The following is a 24,092-nucleotide window of genomic DNA, read 5'->3' as shown; positions in this document are numbered from 1 at the left end:
TTCCTCAGAAGAAAGAACATTCGTTCTCACAGAGAATTTGCAAAAAACTGAGGCACGACCAGAGTGGGGGAGGTTATAAAGAGAGAACTCGCTCTAGGCATCTGTACCTGAATAACACCTTCCTTGCCAAGGGTGCTGGCTCAGTATACAGAATGCATATTGGAGTACGGCTATCCAGATCTTTATTTGCTCATATGGGGGAGGTTATACTTGGCTATCCTTAGCTTGTTTTCCAGTGTCCAATTTCCTTAAGGCAGCATAACTCAATGTACCTGAAATACGTCATCCTGTGTTCCTTAACACATGATTAGGAAATGATAATTGCAATATTCTGACATCTACTCTGGCTTCCTTCAACTAGTATCATGTAATATTCTCAAGTATTAAGTCACTCTTCTGGATTAATTACTGGTCTATTACTCTTCACAACAAAGCATACATAGCATTTAAATCCTATTACTTTTCAAGTTCTCGAGAAGTTTGGTTTCTCTGAAAGGCCACAGTTCATAATGTTTCGGGTTTAGGCCACCTACCCACAACTATGCAGAAGAGAACTTTTTTTTAAGATAAATGATACCATAAAAACTGGAATCTTACATGAAATAGCACTTTTGATCTTTTAACCATCATAGCGTTAAAGAGGATAGTGAACAAGTGGGCAGAAAAATCCCTAGTATATTAACATGCAAAACTGATTAAATCTTTATTATAAACTGGACCTATCCCATTATACATACCATTTGCATTGCATTTTGAGCTGGCAGCTGACATCAGATGGCAGTCAAATGTTATAAAAAGATATGACTGCACAATCATGGCACCTAAGAGCCAAGAATACAGCACACTACAATTTCCTGACATTTTGATAGTTGCAAACAGTAGCTCCAGGACTGGAAAATCCAACTGAAGCAAATTACTTTGCTCCGAACGCAGTCTGCTGGGAACGTTAGCTGAGACAGTAAATGTGCCAACAGACCACATGGTCATCTGCTCATCCTAATCATTAATTATGGATTTGTGAAACTTCAAGTGATGTTAAAAGTATGGCTCTTTGACACTTTGATTTCAGTCAATGCATTTTTAGGCATACAGGAAAGCAGTAAAACAATGCAATTATGATGACCATGGGTCATCTTTGACCCAAATTTTTCAAAAGCAGTGTTCACAAAACTTAACAGCCTTCTTCAGTGCCAGAACATATAGCAGCCACTCAGATTTCAGTTTTCTGTAGTCAAAAGAGTTAAAACCTTTCACAACATTGGAAAGTTTAAATGAAGCATACAAGGAAAACAATTAAAAGCATTAAAAACTGCATGTCAAAGGCAAGTCAAGCTTGGCCCTAACCTGCTTTTGAGCTTCCATACTGGCTAAGGAGGCTGAATTATAATGCAAGTAGGAAAGCTTAGAATGTGAAAAGTAAGCTGAAAATGGATAGTTTTTCAAGAATCCTCAGCTGTCTATTTCTCTAAATCCACTGGTTGTATTGATGTTTTTTAACATATGCTCAGTTTGGGCTGCCTACGTTTGTGAATAGTTTATTTCCTAAATTTTGTATGAAATTCCCATAACAACCAATCTGAAGAAAACTGTTATTATGCTAACTATACTAGTTTACTGGAGTATAACAGTAATTTCTTGTTATGGATTACTGGACTTTGTACCACATTATTTAACAGAGCTTTGATATCAATGAAATTTCCAGACAAGTGCTCTATTTGATGTTTTCTCATTGAAAGAAAATGGATGAATACCATGCCACATGTTGATCTGCAGAACTAACAGTTTCCAAAAAGTCCAACTCGTTCAATGTTTCTTTGTTAGATGGTATGAGATCTCTTAAGAGATTCTCTGAAGAATCAGTTACAAACATGTTTATCGGTAAGGCTACTTTCACACTGAGGTGCTTTACAGGCGCTATAGCACTAAAAATAGCACCTGCAAAGCGACTGTAAAGCGCCTCTCCTGTCACTTCAGTGTGAAAGCTCGAGTGCTTTCAAATTGAAGCGGTGCGCTTGCGGGAATTTAAAAAAAGTCCTGTAAACAGCATCTTTGAGTTGCTTTAGGAGCGGTGTATACACCGCTCCTAAAGCGCCCCTGGCCATTGAAATCAATAGGCAGCGCCGCCGAAGCGCTAGCGGGGGTTAAAAGCACACCGCTAGCGGACAAAAATCGTTTCTAAAATGACAGTAAAGCGCCGCTAAAAATAGCAGCGCTTTACTGCCAATGATCCCGTGCCTCAGTGTGAAAGTGCCCTAACTTTAAATATGACTTTTTTGATGTTGTCTAATATGGAAACTTCAGAGCTTATCGGAAAATAAAGTTTTGTATGAGTAGACACACTATAAGGCTAATGCAGTTTTATATTGCACCTTTTATGAGTAGCAGCCTCTAGTTCAAAAATATCAAATTCCCAATCTTCTTCATTCTCCATTGCTTGTGCTATCCTCGGTGGGATGTCAGAAAGGGAGAGAGAGGAGATTGGGTGCCCAGAAGATGGATGAACATCTGTTCAGATGAAATAAAAAACACAAAATTAAAACATTTATTGAGGAATTCAGGCTACCCTCAGTATTTCAGTAAAGACGATTGTGGGTCTAATACAATATATGGGAGTAACTTACGTTTTGATGAAAATATGTACTCATTTCCTGAAAGTCTTCTTAAACCATCCTACAAATGTAAATACAAGAAAAAAATGAGAAATTCTTACTTACTTTACACATAGATACGCTGTTATTCATTTGGCTTTTAGATCTTCTGAAGTGCTGGGATGCTAGGTAATTGTCCAGAAAGATTCTAAATACAGAAAGGTCAGCTCATATATTTCCATTCTATTATATCCAAAATCTTCTTTGCGATCAAAGAGAAAGCCTTTGAATCGAATTCAAGTAATGTATGTTTATTACCTGTCTTACATTGTTGGTGAATTGTCAGACAGGAATAAGTACATACTGACATGGTGTGAATTCTACCTGGTAAGGATCACCTTTAATCATCTGTGAATGTTCTTATGTGTCCTGGTCATGGTAAAGTAAGTCACATTCAGATGAATTTGCTCTGTAATTGCTGAAGAAGTTTCAAAACTTGTAAATAGGGCATACATTTCAGAGATAAATCAACTGGTTTGGCCTCAGTTTGAATAGGCAGTTCAGTTTTGGTCATCAGTCCTCAGGAAGTCCTCAGCCACTGCTCCCATTTGGCATCTGTCCAGCTTTGGGTGCATGGCCCCAAGAGCACACTTTCTGTTTCAATTAACATAAATGGGGGTGTGTGCATTGGGGATGCATGAAACATCGGTGTATTCCCGGGTAAACATGGCCCTCGCACAGGCACATGCTGTTGTACTAAAAAAAAAATAGGGGGGAGGGAAAAAAAGGGGAAGCCCAGGCCCAGACGGTTTTAATCCGCGTTTTTATAGGGCACTTAAGGAATTGTTGATCCCTATTATGAGTAGGACCTTTAATTCGGTCTCAATCGACCCTTTGCCCCACAAGGATTGGAAGCAAACATCTTGGTCATTCCGAAGCCAGAGAAAGATCATATGTTATGTGGAAATTATCGTCCGATCTCCCTAACAAACAGAGATCTTCGATTATATTCTACGGTTATTGCAAATAGACTTACACCAATTTTACCAACATACATTCATCTGGATCAGGTGGGATTTACGAAGAGTTGAGAGGCAAGAGACAATACATTGAAGACTCTTACACTAGTGGAATTTGTTCGGAGGTGTTCCATCCCATCCTGTCTTTTGGCCATAGATCCCGAAAAGGCATTTGACAGGGTGGGGTCGTGTTTTTCGAGGAGACCCTAAAACAATAGGGAATAGGCTCTCAACTTTTGGAGAAAATGATGGCCCTGTATCATAACCCAAGAGCTAAAATACAGATAAATGGAGCTCTCTCGGATCCAGTGACGATACGGAACGGAACCCGACAGGGATGTCCTTTATCCCCTTTGTTGTACGTACTGGTAATGGAACATTTGACTACAGCTATTCATAATAATCTAGATATTCAAGGGATTAAGATTAAGGAAACAGAATATAAAATGTCTGTATATGCAGAGGATTTATTGTTATATATTACTAATCTAGTAGATACTAAATCTAATCCAGGAATTTAACCGATGTGGAGCAACTTTAAAGTTAATTATGACAAATCAGAAGCTCTAAATATTACATTATCAAATAAAACTCTAGGTCTTCTTCTAATAAATTTTTCTTTTAAGTGGCAAAAAGTAGCTATTAAATACTTAGGAACACACATCCCCAGAGACTTAACTAAACTTCAAGATCTGAATTATCTTCCGATAATTCAAAATATAATCAAACTACTCCAAAAATATGATAGAACGTTTTTTTCCTGGATGGGAAGGATTAATATTGTAAAAATGGATATACTACCAAAACTATTATATATATTTCAGACAATTCCAATATTCTTTCCAACAAATCTACTGGGTCAATTACGCAGAGCTGTAGGGAGATTTATATGGCCACAAAAATCACCTCAAATTAGAAGAGACATACTAATTAGGGCAAAGATAAATGGAGGCCTGGCTCTTCCAGATTTTTCAATATATCTTTGTTCTGCATTCATGACCAGGATAGTGGACTGGTTTCATAATGCAAATTGCAAACAATGGGTGAAATTGAAGGAAGATGTCACTGCCATGAAACTGAAATCATTACCATGGGTAGCCAGGGGCTCCCGACCTCCGAGGAGGGAAATGCCATTTTTGGTTTCATCAACATTCAAAGTGTGGGATGTATTATTAACCACTTCAATACCAGGCACTTAGACACCTTCCCGCCCAGCCCAATTTTCACCTTTCAGCGCTGTTGCAATTTGAATGACAATTGCGCGGCCATGCTACACTGTACCCAAACAATTTTTTTATCATTTTGTTCCCACAAATAGAGCTTTCTTTTGGTGGTATTTGATCACCTCTGCGGTTTTTATTTTTTGCGCAACAAATAAAAAAAGACCGAAAATTTTGAAAAAAAACAAGTTTTTCTTTGTTTCTGTTAAATTTTTTTGTAAATAAGTACGCTTTCTCCTTCAATAATGGGCACTGATAGGCGGCACTGATGGGCACTGATAGGTGGCACTGATGGGCACTGATAGGTGGCACTGGTTTGCGGCACTGATGGGCACTCATAGGTGGCACCGATGGGCACTCGTAGGTGGCATTGATTGGCATATATGGGTGGCACTGATGGGTACTTATGTGTGGCACTGATGTGTGGCACTGATAGGTGGGCACTGATGGGCACAGATGGGCACTGACAGGTGGCACCGATGGGCACTGACAGGTGGCACCGATGGGCACTGACAGGTGGCACAGATGGGCAATGACAGGTGGCACTGATATAGCATTGCTGGGCAGATCTGGTCATTGCTGGGCAGATCTTTGGCATAATAGTGCCAATCAGTGCCCATTTGTGGGCACTGATTGGCACAGATTGGGCACATGTGGATGGCCATGGGGTACATACCTGGCCATCCACGTTGCCCCTTCCCTGGTGGTCCTAGTGGCATCCCTGGTAGTCCAGTGGGGTGATCTGCGGGGGGGCTGCGCTGATAAACAATCAGCGCAGACCCCCCCTGCCAGGAGAGCCGCCGATCAGCTCTCCTCTACTTGCGTCTGTCAGACGCGAGTGAGGAAGAGCCGATCAACGGCTCTTCCTATTGACAGCGTGATCAGCCGTGATTGGACACGGCTGATCACGTGGTAAAGAGCCTCCGCCGGAGGCTTTTTACCAAGATCAGTGTAGCGGTGTGTCAGACTGACACACCGCTCCACCGATCGCCGCGATGCGCGCCCCCGGGGGCGCGCTGGGGCATGTTATCCTGCTGGACGTCATATGACGTCCAGTCAGGATAACACAACCACTTCCCGGACGTCAATCCGCTATAGGGCGGGCGGGAAGTGGTTAAAGAAAGAGACTTGGTCTACCCTGATCGGGCAAATGACACCTTTATTCTGCAATCCTGAATTTCCACCAGAAGATGTGAGAATTGTCCAGACCTTGGTGGAGAACAGACTTTCTCCACTGAATTATTTGGGCCTAGAATTTAGGACCAAATGGATGCAATATCAACAACTCCAAACATATATTCAATCTTTGACACAAAACTCTCTAATAGATAGGCCATTAACATAATTTGAACAACTATTACTACAAGAGCAAAGACCAGTTCATGCTTTATCTACAATTTATAAATATTTGCCCCCAAAAAATAAAGTGGAAGAGTTAACATATTTAACTAGGTGGGAGGAAGAATTGGAGACGACCATTCCTAGATCAGACTGGGAAAGATTGTTTTATATTAACACACACATTATCTAACTAAACACCAAGAAAGAAATGATAAAATCTTAGCAAGATGGTATAGATGCCCAGTAGATATGCACAAAATGAATCGTGAAAAATCAAGAGACATGTTGGAGGTGTGTTAATGCGAGAGGTACAATGTCACACATAAGGTACTACTGTCCGGGGGTTTTATTATTTTGGTCAAATATTTATAATATATATCAGAAAATGACAGGATTAACTGCACAACCAGATGTATTAGTCTCTGCATTATCAATTATCCCTGGCTCAATAAAATTTATAAAAAAAGATATTTTACGACATATGCCAACAGCAGCACGTACAGTTATAGCCCAAAACTGACAGAAGGTGGTAGATCCCTCAATTGGGGAATGGGTGTGTGAGATGAACGAGATGCAGTCCCTGGAGTTGACAATAAAGACAGAAGCAGGTCTAAGAGAACAAACTTTAAGGATATGGCAAAAATGGGAGGAATTCAAAGCCTCTGCGATATTATCTAAATATATATTGAGGAACTTTACATGGCCCCCCCTTCCCTTCCCCCTCCTTTTTCCTTTTCTCCCTTATTTATTTATTTATTTATTTATTTTTTGAGAGTGGGTATGGTTTATGTGGGTTGAGTTTGTTTGTATTGTGTGAGTCCTGGTAAAATAATTTTAGGAGGTGGATAGTATTTTGGACTGTTATATTAACTGGAAAATAGATACATGCAAAGATTTATAATGTGATAGAGAAACTCTAGTTTCGATAAAAGAGAAATAAAAGTTTAAGGATATAGAAATAGAGGATGAGTTTACTTATATAATGGCAATTGCTGTATCTATAAGATATCCAGAATTTATATATATATATATATATATATATATATATATATTGTCTAAAATGTAAAATTATATAAAAAAAAAAAAAAAAATTACGTTTTTGGTTGTAACATGACAAAATGTGGAAAATTTCAAGGGGTGTGAATACTTTTTCAAGGCACTATATGTTCTTGATACTCCTTTGAACCAATGAAGCCACTTGGATGAGAAACAGTTGATTGTGAATAAACAATAATATTGGTCTATAACAGTGATCCTGACTTATAATCACTACAAATTAAAAAGGGGATCATTTTAGGAACCAATATAGAGTATTTTTTTATTTTTGTAGTACAGGGCTGTACAGATGTAAGGAAATTTAGAATACTTCAAATATGTTGAGGTTGTTAGAATCTTTTCATGTATTAGTGAAGATAATTTTTCTGCTGTTGTAAATTACAGCTGAACTCCAGGTATAGTTTTTATTGCATAGTTACATTGGTCCAGCTTGGACCAATGCAAGTATATACTGTATATTCCACACCTGAGGGACTGCAGTATACATATAAACTAGACACAGTTGAACCATGTAAAGTACCATGCACCACTTTACTATGGCTATTCTACAAAAAACTGGGATGTGGGTTCATACCCACTGCTAAGTATCCAATTAAGATCATACATAAAGTTCAGCTTTAATGGAAAAAGTGCACTATTATTAATCTGTCTACTAATGTAGCAGCCAATGGATATTCATGTCTTTTATTTTCCTTTTTCCCCAAGGTTTCCTAAAGCTGTGTTCTTTTTTAACGTGCTACAAATTAGTGATTTTTGAAGGCAGTTTCTGTAAAATAAATGGAAAAAGGAAAATATCATTCAAATGTCCTGTTCCTCATTTAAAGCCAGCTATCCATTCATAAAAAAAATGCTTCCACCGCCAGATTTTCAAATGCCCAGTTCAAGAAAAACACGGATGATTCTCTCTTGTGGTATGTCATCAGAAAATAAATAGGTGGACTGTTGCTCTGGACATCACCCTCAATGCATAACATTAATTTTATCAGAAGAATGACTTCTAACATGGGCAGCCACACAGAGCAGGATGTGGGGAAGACAGAGGTGCCTTGATGTCAGGACTTTCTCCGCATACTTCCTGAATGCTGGCAGTGACATGTAAATACCAATACTGCCAATCTGTTAACCCATGGAAAGGCATACATACTATACAGTGTATATATATATATATATATACACATACACACACACTTTATATACTGTGTATGTGTATATATATATATATATATATATATATATATATATATATATACATATACGCACACACTATATATTTTTTATATCTCCATATTTTTTTACATTTCAGCACCACTGGCACATTATTTTAAAAAAAACTGCCCGTTACCCTTTTCATGATAAATGTGGGGTGGCTCCTTGGAAATAAGCTGGCTGCTATCACTGAAAGTGGGCACATGTAGATACTTGCAATTGTACTCAATATCTCACCACAGCACCCCAGTAGCCTGAAATCCAAGGATTCTCTATAAAGAAAATTGCTATGAAAGCTTAAAGTATCTATAGCCCATAGTTTTGGATAAAGTGGAGAAGTAATAAAACCACTGTCAGATTTCACTGCCGACGGAGGTTCCTTCATTACCTTCTGGTAAAAGCCATGGTAAGTCCCTCTTTTTTGCATTAAGAAGGGGAAGGCTAGAACCCATGTCAGAGTTTTATTATTGTCTGCTTTCCTGGTGCAGATTTTACCTCACTTCCTGTCTAGTAGATGTTTGTCACCAGAACAGAAAGTGAGGTCTTTCTAACAGAGCCCCAATAAAACATGAGTTCTAACCTTTTCCCCATTCTATCTAAAAAAAAAAAAAAAAAAAAGTTTTGGGTATAAATTGTCACTGTGTAGCAGTGGCGGCTGGTGCTCAAAATTTTTGGGGGGCGCAAAAAAATTTTGAAAAAAAATCATCAATTGCAGCCACTGTGCCATCAAACGCAGCCACTGTGCCCATCAAACGCTGCCACTGTGCCATCAAACGCTGCCACTGTGCCATCAAACGCTGCCACTGTGCCATCAAACGCTGCCATTGTGCCATCAAACACTGCCATTGTGCCATCAAATGCTGCAGCTGTGCCATCAATTGCAGCCACTGTGCCCATTAAACGCTGCCACTGTGCCCATTAAACACTGCCACTGTGCCATCAAATGCTGCCACTGTGCCCATCAAACAGCCACTGTGCCCATCAAACGCTGCCACTTTGCCACCAAATTCTGCCAGTGTGCCCATCATATGCTGCCAGTGTGCCAATCAAGTACTGCCAGTGTGCCAATCAAGTACTGCCAGTGTGCCCATTAAATGCTGCCAGTGTGCCCTTGAATGCCCCCAGTGTGACCCCCCCGCTCGCCATCTACCCGGCACTTACCCTGTCTTGGTGGGGCAGCGGGTGACAGCGACTAGCGGGGTCCTTCGTGCGTCTCCTGCCGTCCTCATCTCCTGTCCTCACCTCCTGATAGGCATCCAATAGCGGCGCCTGTCGTTTCAGCCAATCAGGTGACAGGTAACAGACCCGAGCACCTGACTGGCGGAGAGGTGGTTTAGTGTTAGGAAAGCGAATATTCATTCGCTTTTCTAACACAGCTGAGTGACCTGCAAGCGCTTTTTTGATGCCTATTAGAGCCTATGGCTCTAATCAGGTGCTTCAAAAACACCCCCCCGCCGCTGTAATTCAGGCATCCATCGCCCGAATAGGGAGTGGCAACGGTGGCCATAGATAGATTCATGCAATCTATCTATCTCATTTGCTGACTGAATTTAATTGACAGCAGTGGGAGCCAATGGTGCCACGCTGCTGTTTCAGCCAATGAGGAGGGGAGTCCCGGGCAGCCAAGACAATCCTACAACATCACTGGATAGAGATGGGGCTCAGGTAAGTATTAGGGGGGCTGCTGCATACAGAAGGCTTTTTATCTTAATGCATAGAATGCATTAGGATAAAAAATTGCAAGTTAGACTTACCGGTAACTTGTTTTCCAATAGGCTTTCAGGACAGCACCCGAGAGATCATGGCTCCTCCTCCCACAGGAAACACCTCATCAATTAGGTCTTTAAATTGGAATCCTCCACGTTGCCTCATCAGTTGTTTGTAGAGAACTCCAGCCCCAGCTGCAACACATAAGTGACAGTTATATCATAGTATTACAGCATTAGCATAAACAAAGGGCGGGTTACTGCTGTCCTGAAAGCCTATTGGAAAACAAGTTACCGGTAAGTCTAACTTGCAATTTTCCAAATCGTCTTTCAGGACAGCACCCGAGAGGATAATCGAGACTTACTCCATTTAGGGTGGGACAACAGCCTGTAAGACTTTCCTTCCAAAAGCCTGGTCCCCAGCCGTCATGAGATCTAACCTATAATGACGGGCAAAGGTTGTCAGACTTGTCCAAGTAGCTGCCTTACAGATTTGTTCGGGGGTGGCGCCAGCTTTTTCTGCCCAACTCACCGCGGAAGCTCTTGTAGAATGAGCCCGGACATTTAATGGACTCTCCAGACCTGTAAGGGAATAGGCTTCTGAGATAGCCATTCTTAACCATCTGGCAATGGTTGCTCTAGAGTCTAGAAGCTTGTCTTCCTTTTTTATTACCGGAAAATAAAACAAACAGAGCATCTGAACATCTAAAGTCTTTAGTTTTTTCCAAGTAACTCAAGACTGCTCTTTTAACATCCAGGGTATGGAATTCTTCTTCCTTCTTACCCGATGGATTAGAACAAAAGGTAGGAAGTATTATTTCCTGAGTTCGATTCTGGATCGAAGCGACCTTCGGCAAAAAATTAGGATCCGTCTTCAGAACAATTCGGTTTGAAAAAATGGAAAAGAAAGGCTCCCTGATTGATAAGGCTTGCAGCTCACTGACTCTTCGAGCTGTTGTAACAGCCACTAAAAACACTGTTTTCAAAGTAATAAATTTCAGGGAGGCTAAATTAATGGGTTCAAAAGGTTCCTTGGTCAGGGCCTGTAGAACAACCGATAAGTCCCATGCTGGACAGCTTTTGATTACCACTGGTCTAGACCTGGTAAGAGCTTTGAAGAATCTTATTACTAGGGGTTCTGATGAAATGGATTTTTCCAGGAATACCCCCAGCGCAGCAACCTGAACTTTGAGGGTGCTGACCGCTAAGCCCTTGTCCGCCCCTTCTTGCAGAAACTCAAGCACAGAAGAAATTTGTTTTGGAGATCTGTCAGATGCTGTGCACCAGGAGTTGAAGATTTTCCAGACTTTGGAATAGATTGCTCTTGTAACCTTCTTTCTACTAGACAGAAGGGTAGCTACCAACCTATCCGAGAAACCTTTCCTCTTCAAGAGCTGCTCCTCAGTAGCCAGGCCGTGAGCTTTAGTTTTGCTACTGCCTGGTGAAATAGAGGACCTTGTAACAGAAGGTCTTTTCTTAACGGAAGGTGCCAGTAAGGTTCTTGTTGCATCTGGAGAAGGGATGAAAACCAAGGCCTTTTTGGCCAGAAAGGAGTGATGAGAATCACTGTTGTCTCCTCCTTCCTGATTTTCGCTATGACCCGAGGGATAAGCTGAAACGGGGGGAATGCGTAACAGAGGTGAAACTTCCAATCTTGTGCCAGAGCATCCACTCCCAGTGATGTCTCGTTCCTGTCCAGGGAGAAGAAGCGAGACATTTGCGAGTTTTCCTGGGTGGCAAAGAGATCCACTCTTGGGCACCCCCATTTCTGCACTATTAACTGGAAGACTTCTGGATTCAATTGCCACTCTGCTTCTAAAATCTGGTTCCTGCTTAGGAAATCCGCCACTCTGTTTAGGGTCCCTTTTAAATGGACCGCGGATAAGGATAGAGTATAGAGCTCTGCCCAACTCAGAATGCCTTTTGCCAAACTCTGCAGAACCTTGCTTCTGGTTCCCCCTTGTCTGTTTATGTAAGCCACCGCCGTGGCGTTGTCTGACAGGATCTGAGTATGTTGCCCCTGGACTTCTTTCGCAAAGGTCAGTAAGGCCATTTCTATAGCTTTTAGTTCCCTCCAATTTGAGGACCTCAGGGCATCTCTTGTGTCCCACGAGCCCTGAGCCCACCGGCCGCTCATATGAGCCCCCCAACCCCAGGAACTGGCATCTGTTGTCAACCTCACCTGAGTTGGGAAGGACCATAACAGCCCCTCTGAGTACCTTGTCTGGTTCTTCCACCACCACAGACTTCTTTTTACTGAAGTAGGGATCTTCACTAATGAATCTAGTGAATCCTGCTGGTGATTCCAGGTTTTTAACAGGAAACTTTGCAGAGGTCTGAAATGGAGCTTTGCCCACTGGATGGCCGGAATGGAAGAGGTCAGGGTTCCCAATGCTGACATAACCTTCCTGATGGACAGAACTTGATTGGACTGTAGCAATGACACTACTTGAATCAACTTTTTCTGTTTTTCCTCTGGAAGAAAAATTTTTTGTTCTAAAGAGTTGATACGGAAACCCAGGAATAACACTTCCTGTGAGGGAATCAGATTTGATTTTTGAAGGTTTAAAATCCACCCCATGGATTCTAGATGAACACGGGCTCTGAGCAAGTTTTCTTGAAGACCTTCTCTGGTCTGGGCAAAAAACAGCAGGTCGTCCAGATAAGGAATAACTGAGATCCCCTCTAGACGCAGAGGCGCCAGAGCTTCGGCCATTATTTTCGTGAAGACCCTTGGGGATGATGACAGACCAAACGGGAGTGCTCTGAATTGCAGATGTACCACCTTCTTCCCTTCTTTCAGTGCTAACCTCAGATATTTCTGCGACCTGGCGGCAATAGGAATGTGGAGGTAGGCATCTTGTAAATCTATTGATGCCATATAGCACCCTTGGTACAGGAGGTTTCTTACTGAAAATATTGAATCCATCCGAAACCTTCTGTATTCTACCGATTTGTTCAGCATTTTGAGATTCAGGATAAGACGGAACTTTCCTGAAGGTTTCTGAACCAGAAAGACAAGTGAGTAGAACCCCTGGAAGAACTCCCCCGCTGGGACCGGAACAATGACTCTCTGATTTTTCAGTTCCTGAATTAAGGACTTCATGGCGAGAGCCTTGACTGCGTCCCTTGGGACGTTTGTCACCAGGAATCTTCTTGGAGGTTCTTCCGTGAATTCTATCACATACCCCTGGGAGAGCATCTTTACAACGAATTGATTTGAGGAAATGGCTCTCCACTGAGGAAGAAACTCCTGTAGTCTTCCCCCGACCTTGACAGAGTCATTGTGGTTTTGCGGAGGCCGCAGGAGGATTGAAGAGCACTCCACCCCTACCTTTGGGCTTCTGAGAAGACCATGACTTCCTCTTGCCCTGCATTTTCCGTTCCTGCTGACCTTTTTGGGGCCGAAAGAAACGCTTACGGGTTTGCACCTGTTTCTTCCTAACTGGAAACGACTTTTTCTTATCTGTCGTTCGGTCAAGAATGGACTCCAGCTCTGAACCAAATAGCAGATCACCCGCAAACGGAATACCACACAATCTATTTTTAGATGCAGCATCTCCTGGCCACGTCTTCAGCCATAAGGCCCTTCTGGCAGAATTTGTCAAAGCTGCTGACCTTGCTGACATGCGGATAGATTCCGCAGACGCATCTGCAATATATGATATTGCTGCCGACAGGGTTGAAAAAGAGTCTAGAATCTCCTGTTTTGAGGAATCTGCTATGACATGGGCTTTCAACTGGTTAACCCAGTGATCTAAGTTCCTTGCAACACAGGTTGTTGCCATTGCTGGTTTCAGATTGTGCATTACTGATTGCCAGGTTCTTTTAAGAAGCAGGTCCATCCTTTTGCCTAATTTTTCTTTGCAAACAGGGCACCTTTTCTTGACTGGTTGGGCAGAACCTTTGGCCTGGACAAACAGAAAAGAGACAAGCAACCACGCTTAAAAGGCTGTAATACAGCGCAAATAATACACCCAGGTGCACTAAGGAAGAAACCTCTCATTTCCATGTGCCCAGCAAGCCACCACCACCTAATCCCCTGTTGTAGGGCAGATATCTAAATCTAGCCACTGCAACATACCTTCTGAGAGGGGGGTGGGGGGGGGGGTGGTGGGGGGAAGGGGGGGAAAGGGTGAGTAACCCCCCCACAGGAGAAAACGGCCCAGGGTAATAGAGGACACAGTCCCTTACCTTAGCCTTGCTGGCGCCTTGGCTTGCCCCCTTCTCCGCTGCATCGCTCTCGGGTGCTGTCCTGCGGTGCGTGGTAGAACGACCGGTTCCAGATTCGAAAACGCCGCTGCGCTGACCTGGAACCGGAAATAAGGCGCCAGGTGACCCTGCCCTCTCCCACTGCGCTTTGCGCCGGAAATGACGCACGCGCCGACCCGGAAGTGCTGCCTGGACGTGGCTGAAGCGCTCTTCTGCCACCAGCAACATGTCGGCCACCACCGCTCGTTCCCTCTGTAAAAGGGAACAGAGGACGGCCACCTGCAGGCCAAAAAAAAAATTTTTTAGACAGCACCCCCGGACGTACAGGCTCTCCCCGAGCACGGAAGAGGGAGAGGGAGCCCACGGGACCATCCATATAAGAGGCAAGTGGGAGGCTCACTCTCCTAGCCTAAAAAGACCTATCAGGTGAGAACCTGTGTCTCCCAGGATAACCTGAGAGATCATGGCTCCCACCAGAGGTGTTCCTCCAGCTGGAGGAAACACAAAAAACTGATGAGGCAACGTGGAGGATTCCAATTTAAAGACCTAATTGATGAGGTGTTTCCTGTGGGAGGAGGAGCCATGATCTCTCGGGTGCTGTCCTGAAAGACGATTTGGAAAATCTTCTAACTTTACAACCCCTTTAAGTCCAATTTTTCAATTCAGAACTGCTATTAACCACTTCAGCTCCAGAAGGTCTACCCACTTTCTGACCAAGCCATTTTTTGCGATGCGGCACTGCGTCGCTGACAATTGTGCGGTCATGCGATGCTGTACCCAAATAAAATTGATGTCCTTTTTTTGCCACAAATATAGCTTTCTTTTGGAGGTATTTAATCACCGCTGGGTTTTTTATTTTTTGCGCTATAAAAGAAAAAAGACCGAAAATTCTGTAAAAAAATGCATTTTTCTGTTATAAAATTTAGCAAATTAGTAATTTTTCTTCATACATTTTGGTCAAAATTTATACTGCTACATATCTTTGGTAAAATAACCCAAATCGCTTTATATTATTTGGTCTTTGTGAAAGTTATAGCGTACACAAGCTATGGTGCCAATCTCTGAAAATTGATCACACCTGATGTACTGAAGGCCTAGCTCATTTCTTGAGACCCTAACAAGCCAGGGAAGTACAAATACCCCACAAATGACCCATTTTTGGAAAGTAGACATTTCAAGGTATTTAGTAAGAGGCATGGTGAGTTTTTTGAAGTTGTAATTTTTTTCAAAATCAAGATTCTTTTTTTCTTTATTTTTTTTTTTCACAAAATTGTTATTTTAGCAGGTTATTTCTCACACACAGCATATGCAGCATATTACACCCCAAAACACATTCTACTACTCCTCCTGAGTATGGCAATACCACATGTATGAGGTTTTTACACAGCGTGGCCACATACAGAGGCCCAACATGCAGGGAGCGCCATCAGGTGTTCTAAGAGCATACATTAGGTCCTGGAGCACCAGGACAACGGAAACGCTTCAAAAATGACCCCATTTTGGAAAGAAAACACCCCAACATACAATCTATGAGGCATATTGAGTCTTTTGAACATGTCATTTTTTTCTACAAATTTTTTGAAATTGAGGAAAGAAAATAAAAACGCATTTTCTTACACAAAGTTGTCCATTTATACAATATTTCCAACACATAGCATGTACATACATAAAATAATACCCCAAAATAGATTTTCCTACTCCTCCTGAGTATAATGATACCATATGTGTGAGACTTTTCCACAGCCTGGCCACATAGAGAGGCCCAACATGCAGGGAGCACAGTCAGGTGTTCTAGGGGCATAAATTTAATTTAACTACCTATTACACTTTTGTGAGGCACTGTTGTGGCATGCATGAGAACTGATGTGGCATGGATGAGCATGAATGGGGATGGATGAGCCATGGATGGGGATAGCTGAGTATGGATGGGATAAATGAGCATGAATGAGTATGGCTTAGTATGGCTGGGTACGGCTGGGTATGGTTGGGTACAGCTGAATATGGCTGAGTATTGCTGGGTATGGCTGAGTATGGATAGGTGTGGATGGGATGGCTGAGCATGTATGGATGTGTATTGCCGATTATGGATGGATGGCTGGGTATGGCTGAGTATTGATTGATGGCTGGGTATGGCTGGATATGGCTGAGTATTGTTGAGTATGGATGGATGGCTGAGCATGGATAAATGGATGAGTCCCCGAATTGTCACAGATCAGCGCTGTGGGCACTACAAATCCAGCCTATGGTGCTGCTGCACCCGATCTCTCTCCTCTCCACTCACACTGTACCGATCGGTACAGAGAGGGGAGAGAGGAACCGGACATGACGCCAGTTTGTTTACAAGCGATTACTCTATCATATGACGGAGCGATCACGTGGTAAACAGCCGCTGTCAGCGGCCATTTACCGTGATCCATGATGCACCGGGTCCACTCTCCCCTCTGGACCTGGCGGTCACAGATACTCCCGTGTGCGCGCCCCAGATTCTGGGAGGACGTCATAGTATGCCCTCCCAGTGTTATCGAGCAGCGCTGTAGCCATCATTCGGCTATGGCGCAGTCGTTAAGTGGCTAGAGAGGTGCTTACGAACTGTGTTGGGCAGTGGCCGCCAGACCCGCTGACTGGCTCTCGCTGCGTCCAGTTACAGAAGGAGCGGCACGCTGGCCCCCTAAACCGCGAGCACGAAATCACGTTCAGGTACGTGACTTTGCGCAGCCGGGCCGCCCTGCCACAGGAAATGTACGTGGGGTGGTCCGGAAGCAGTTAAGCAATTAGGATTCACTCCTCAGATATATTAAACTCTGATTTATTGCACTTAAAAGAAAGTACTATTCATTGAATAGGGCTGATGGTTTGGAACTTGTTTGTTAAAATTACATACTTCTGGTTGCAAGATATGGGAGCTGACTTACTGTCATCAAACCTCCAACCAAGTCATTGGTGTGAGGATCTTCATCCTTGGTTCCGAGCTGTGGAGAATACAGTTCTGTTGTTCTTAATATCTCCAGGACTCGGTCCAAAGCTTCTGCCACTGGCATTGGGCTGTTTTCTTGTGCAGAATTGATGATATTTATTACCTAATAGAAAAAATGAAAGAAAATAATTGCTTATTAAATTATGACAACATTGTCAACTACACGTTTAGTAAAGATTTTGCAAAAGTTGTGTCATACAAACGAGAAACATTTTTTTTTGGACATAAACACAAATTCAAACTATCCTTCCTTCCTAAGCCTTGTTTCAGCTTGCACAGAATAAAGTGAGATATACCTTTAATTTAACCCGAGCACATTTTAACATTTTCGGATACTTAACAGAGAGGCATTGGTCTTGCTATAGGACTGGGGCCCACTCCGGCCTTCTAGCAATAAAAGCTTTGGGCTGTGGTTCTATGGCACATGTCCCACAACAGGGCCATTTAAAGCGGAACATGAGGAACTGCAGCACTTTTAAAAAACTGCTGGCCTATAAAGGATTAAGTCCAAAGAGGCAAATTTACTGAGCACTGGGAGAACGGCTATTGCTATACTTCCAGTGCTCAGACACTGGACCTTTGGGTCTCCAATGCAGCAGTTGGAGACTTGTTTGCAGTCGCTTTGCCCACCCTTCCTCTCTTCTTGCACAATCACGTAAGACTTTGTATTATGAAAGCTGATTAAAAAAATACAAATTGCTCTGTGAATGCACAACGGAGGGGTGGGGCAGTATAGAAGTAGCTGTACTCCTGAGGGATAATATGAATGTACAAAATAAGTAAAATAGATACGTCCACTAGGTGGTATACACCTTGTTTGACTTAAAGTGGAACTTTACTCCAAAAAAGGGAGATTATTCCTTTTAAAACCCCCCGCCCTGCCCCCGCACCCCACGCACAGTGACAAGTCCCTGATCCTGCAGCCTCTTGGGTTTACATCACATCTCTCCAAAGGCTGCATGATTAGGCACACAGAGTGGCCAGGGGTGGAGAAGTGGATGGGGTGTAGGGTGGGCCCAGCGAGTCATCAGCAGCTGACTGCCTACATCTGGAAAAGGCAGCCAGCTGAAGAGTACCAAGGTGGCGGTGTTGGACCCTGATGCATATCACCCAAACAGTGGATTGCATCAGGATAATCAGTATGTGTTTTGAAGAGAATGTAGCACTACATAAAGGGGAAAAAAAAAACAACAACATGGGGGTGAGAGGTGAGTAGCTCTCTAACCCATTATGAGCCAGCAAAGTGCTGCTTTTCTAGGAGTTTCACTGTAACATTAGCTTCCCCTTTTGCCCATTTGCAATGCCTGAACCTACATACTATAATCTACAAAATACTGATTTACCAAACAAGAGAACAGACTATGACATTGTGTGAAACAGAAAGCCAAAGAGATCTATATTTAAAAGAGTTCAAATTGTTAGCTCTTTTTCTTTTTAATTTCTTGAACTGAAATGACGACTGTATTTGTTCACTCTTAGCAACAGATTTGCACTGAAGACATATTATAAGGACACATTGTTAAACAAGCCCAAGGGTATAGATCGGAAAGTCACAAGGGATAAGCCTTTAACATAAGTCCATGGATATGTTCTTGCCCTAAAAGATACATGGTAATGTAGAAATTAATGGAAAACATTCAGAAAAAGGTCAGACGCAAGTGTAATGCCTATGGTTTTCATACCACGAGGGCCAAACATTTGGAGTAAAAAGGGACCTTATTATTCTTGAGTGCAGTAACCCAAAGCAACCAATCAGACTCCATCCTGTTTTTGGGCAGCACAGTGGCTCACTAGTTAATAAATCTGCCTTGAAGGACTAGGTTTCTTGGTTTGAATCCTGCCTGGGAAAACTATTTGCATGGAGCTTTCATGGACTCCCTGTACTTGTGTGGGTTTCCTCTGGGTTCTTTGGATTCTTCCCACAATGCAAAGACATGCTGATAGGTTAATTGGCTCTTGTCTGAATTTTTTTTCCCTATTATGTATGTGTATGTATGTGCAAGATAGGGGCCCTAGATTATAAGCTCCTTGAGGGCAGGGACTGATATGAATGAATAGTATGTAAAGCACTGCTTAAAGTGATGGCACTACAAACATTAAATACCTGTAATAGTAATATTAATAATAATACTGGTCTGACTTGAAGAGTCACAGCAGAGTGAATTCTGATTGGCTTCTATGGGTTAGTAGACTTATGCCCTGTACACACGATAGGATTTTCCGATGGAAAATGTGTGATAGGACCCGGTTGTCGGAAATTCCAAGCGTGTGTGGGCTCCATCACACATTTTCCATAGGAATTTCCGACACACAAAATTTGAGAGCTTGCTATAAAATTTTCCGACAACAAAATCCGTTGTCGTAAATTACGATCGTGTGTACACAAATCCGACGCACAAAGTGCCATGCATGCTCAGAATAAATTAAGTGATGAAAGCTATTGGCTACTGCCCCGTTTATAGTCCCGGCGTACGTGTTTTACGTCACCACGTTCAGAACCAGAACGATTGGATTTTCCAACAACTTTGTGCGACAGTGTGTATGCAAGACAAGTTTGAGCCAACATCCGTCGGAAAAAATCCATGGATTTTGTTGTCGGAATGTCTGATCAATGTCTGATCGTGTGTACAGAGCATTAAGCCGGTCATACATGGATTGAAATTTGCTTGGTTCATCAGGGACCAGCTGAATTTCGATACAAGTATGGGCACTCTGATTGTATAGAAGTCAATCTACAGACTTCTGTGCAACCAGCCTTTCGGATAAATGCCGCTCAATCAGCACCTGTTTTGACAGCGGGGCAGTCTCTCCGCCCTCAGAACACAATAGCTCAGCAGGAGCGATTCCCCTATCCACCTTAAATTTGTGGATGGGGGAACTGGGTCATTGTTTTTGTTCAACCCGCTGGTTGAATGAAAAAAATGAACCATCTATGGGCTGCCTTAAAGGCCAACTCCAGGAATTCTTAAAATTATCAGTAAAGAAATTCTTCAGTAAGGTAGTGTTTGGATATACCAGGGGTCACCAGACTTTTTAAACAAAGGGCCAATTTACTGTCCTTTACACTTTAGGAGGGCCAGTGGGAGTAGAAAATGCCTCAGGCTTTGTGGTCAGTTGGGCCTGTGGTCAAAAGGAGGAGGAATAGTGCCACATTGTTAAGATTGATGGGAGGAATAGTACCCCAACACTGGTGTCATTGGAAGGAATAGTTTCCCACAGTGACAGACCCAACCAGAACAGGGGCTTTTGGAGGGGACTGCAGGGTGGCCTCTTGCCTACTGACTCTGGGCCCTGGCTTTTAAGGGAACACTACTCTTTGGGAGTTGTGTGCCTGGGGGACCCTTGGAGTGGTATTGCTTTAGATTCAAGTCTTTGTCTCCCCAAAACACACAAGCTCTGGGAACTGGAGGACCCAGATACATATTAGGGGTCTCTATGCCCAAACCAGCAATGATTGCTTTAGACTGTGAAACTCAGTGCAGATGTTAATATTATCAACTCAAAGCAACCTGATGCTGGGGTCCCCTGCTATAGTCTGTTTATTAAGGTGTTAATTGTTTTTCTGTTACGTATGTCTCTCCCAGTGATGGGCACTGAGTCATCTAGGTAGCTAGTTGTTTAATTAGCTTAATGTTTATGTTAGCTGTTCCCTCAATGTGCTAATGATATTCCTGTTTACAGTTTGTATTGTTAGAATAATGTGATCAGGCCACCTGAGCTGGTGTGGTATATAAATTTTGTGTGTGTTTTCAATAAAGTGAGTTCCAGTACTACCTCAGCTAGTGTCATCTAGTATCTTGGGTGCAATATTCAGCTACAATATCCGCTTCCTGGGTCCAGACTGGAGGAACCTATATCTTGACGGAGGCACCCAAGCTGGGTGCTAGACGATTCCGTCACACCCATCGTTGGTGTCAGTGGAAGAAATAATGCCCTATCATTGGTGTTATTGGGAGGAAGAGTGCCCCATCATTGGTATTAGTGGGAGGAATAGTACCCCAACATTGGTGCTATTGGAAGGAATATTGTCCCATTGTTGGTGTCAGTGGCAGGAATAGTGCTCCATCTTTGATGTCAGTGGGAGGAATAGTGTTCCAACGTTTATATCAGTGGAAGAAAGTATGACCCATCATTGGTGCCATTGGAAGAAATAGGGCTCCACTTATTGTCGTAAATAAGAGGAATTATGCCCCACTGTTGGGGTCAGTGAAAAGCATGATGCCTCATCATTGGTGTCAGTAGGAGGAAAAAATGCCTTGTATCAATGAGTGGAATAGTGCTCCAAGGCCCGCATGCAGGCAAGTAAAGGGTTGCATACAGGTCTCAGGCCACAATTTGGAGACCACTGGGGTATACAATAGCCAGCACTGCAGATCTGTCCATCCATGCTGTTTTACTAATTGAGGGAATCCTGTGATTTTTCTTGTTCATCTGAGAGAAAGCCTGGCAAGCTTAAAGTAGAATTTCAGCTAAGGCCTAACTAGTCCTAAAAATACTCCCACTCCCTTCCTAACACTTGTACTACCTAACGTGTAAATTTTTTTTTACATAATTACCTATTTTCAGCCTGCTCCAGTTCAGTCATGTAATACGGCTTCCCTGTGTCAGACTGTAGCAGCGGCAGGGGAGAGGAGGGAATGCCAACAATGGTTGCACCATGGGAGCCTATGGGTGACATCAGCGTTACCGGCTTTCCCAGCTGCTGTCTGGTGCTCTCCCTATACCCCTGCAGACATAAAGTGCTAATCAAATAAATTCCAAAGATTATAGCCCACATTCATGGTATGGGAGAGGTGATTAGCACTATGTGATAATCTGAGCTGGTGTGATATATAAATTCTGTGTGTTTTCAATAAAGTGAGTTCCAGTATGAGCCAGTTCCAGTATGCACCTAAGCTAGTGTCATCTAGTATCTCGGGTGCAATATTCAGCTATAATACCCGGTTCCTGGGTCCAGACTGGAGGAAGTGTCTGTAGATCTTGACGGAGGCACCCAAGCTGGTCCTGTCACACCCATCGTTGATGTCAGTGTAAGAAATAGTGCCCCATTGTTGGTATTAGTGAGAGGAATAGTGCCCCATCATTGGTATTAGTGGGAGAAATAGTACCCCAACATTGGTGCTATTGGAATGAATATTGTCCCATTGTTGGTGTCAGTGACAGGAATAGTGCCCTATTGTTGGTATTAGTGGGAGAAATAGTGCTCCATCGTTGAGGTCAGTGAGAGGAAAAGTGTCCCAATGTTTATATATCAGTAGAAGTATGACCCATCATTGGTGCCAGTGGAGGGAATAGGGCTCCACTGTTGTCATCAATGAGAGGAATTATGCCCCACTGTTGGTGTTGGTGAAAAGAATGATACCTCATCAATGGTGTCAGTAGGCGGAAAATTGCCTTGTATCTATGAGCGGAATAGTGCCCCGAGGGCCACATAAAGGCAAGCGAAGGGTCACATATGGACCTCAGGCCACAGTTTGGAGACCACTGGGGTATACCACAGCCAGCACTGCAGATCTGTCCATCCATGCTGTCTTACATGGATGAGGGAATCCTGTGATTTTTCTTGTTTAGCTGAAAGAGAGAAAGTCTGGCAAGCTTAAATTCATAATCAAATAAATTACAAAGTGAAGTTTGCTGAGTTTTTAGCCCACATCCGTGCTATGGGAGAGATTAGTGATTAGCACTCTTGCAGTATATGAAATAAAGCGTTTTCTAACCTACCAGTGGTGTAGAGGCCAGATCTGAGCTACTTTCCTATTGTAGGTGGTGGCACAAAGTGATTTTGTATACAGTATGTGGATTCAACTGTGTGAACTTTTTGGGATTTATTTGATAAGGACTTCATATTGTAAGGTACCTTTCACACAAACGTTCCGATCGGGTCCAACTGCCTGTTTTCTAGGTGGGCCTGATTGGAACCTCCATTTTCCTCTATGGAGTGACGGGTGTAAGTGGACATGTGTCAGTTTACACCCGCCTACTTCCAATCCAATTTGCCAAAAAGAGACAGGAGGGCATCTGTTCCTCTTCCGTCCAGGGAATCACACTGGATGGCAGCCGGGTGTAAACTGACAGTGTACATCCGGCTGCCCATAGAGGAGAGCGGTCTGTGTCCGCTTTGCATAAGTCATCCGCCTGCTCAGCGGGGATCACCGAACAGATAAATAGACGTGCGTCCTTTTACACCCTTTTACTTCTGATCCTTCATGTTTAGGTCAGAAAAGATGGAAAAGGACACAGACCTTCTTAATAGACAGACAGACAGTCTTCATAAACAGACATGGAGGTAATCAGATGTAAATGGATGCATGTTCATTTACATCTGTCCTTGGCACTTCCATTTTAGATTTGCCGACAAGTGGATCTGATCGGAACGTCTGTGTGAAAGCCTAAAGCCGGCCATAGACAGAATCCTGCTGAGCCATCCGAGATTCGAACCATGTATTGCCAGGCTGAATGTACCCAAGTTAAGCGATCGCTCAACTTGGGTACAACCAGCCTACAGGCATACCCCAAGTACTGGCATGCAATTATTGCCAGCGGTTCAGTGGCTTTTATAGCCGCTAGCAATAATCACTGTGTTCTCCCGGCGGGGATCGGTGGTTGCTGGAAAGAAATTTGCTCCGTCTATGACCGGCCTTAATTACATTTTTGTTGCAATCTCGGGTGGAGATAAAATAATACAATAATAATTAGTCACTCAGCTCTTATAAATGTGGCCTATAATAAAATCAAATTAATGTACTAAACACTGGTTTGTCATTAAAGTG

At 42.9% G+C, this 24,092-nt stretch overlaps 1 protein-coding gene across 4 annotated transcripts in view; it reads right to left on the bottom strand.

Annotated features, from left to right (window-relative positions):
- Nucleotides 1-24,092, bottom strand: part of PDE8A (phosphodiesterase 8A) — a 478,153-nt gene that overhangs the window by 24,818 nt on the left and 429,243 nt on the right. For all 4 annotated transcript variants that reach the window (XM_073618600.1, XM_073618598.1, XM_073618599.1 and 1 more), the window contains 3 exons: nt 17,261-17,425; nt 2,622-2,670; nt 2,370-2,505 (listed from right to left, as the gene is read on the bottom strand). In XM_073618600.1, the coding sequence (XP_073474701.1) occupies nt 2,370-2,505; nt 2,622-2,670; nt 17,261-17,425 (350 nt within the window). The remainder of the gene's footprint in view (nt 1-2,369; nt 2,506-2,621; nt 2,671-17,260; nt 17,426-24,092) is intronic.

This window comes from Aquarana catesbeiana, linkage group LG03 (assembly GCF_042186555.1).
Source record: "Aquarana catesbeiana isolate 2022-GZ linkage group LG03, ASM4218655v1, whole genome shotgun sequence".
In the NCBI taxonomy this organism is placed as follows: domain Eukaryota; kingdom Metazoa; phylum Chordata; class Amphibia; order Anura; family Ranidae; genus Aquarana; species Aquarana catesbeiana.
The sequence above is the reverse complement of the archived record's forward strand: the minus strand, read 5'-3'. Positions and strand labels throughout refer to the sequence as shown.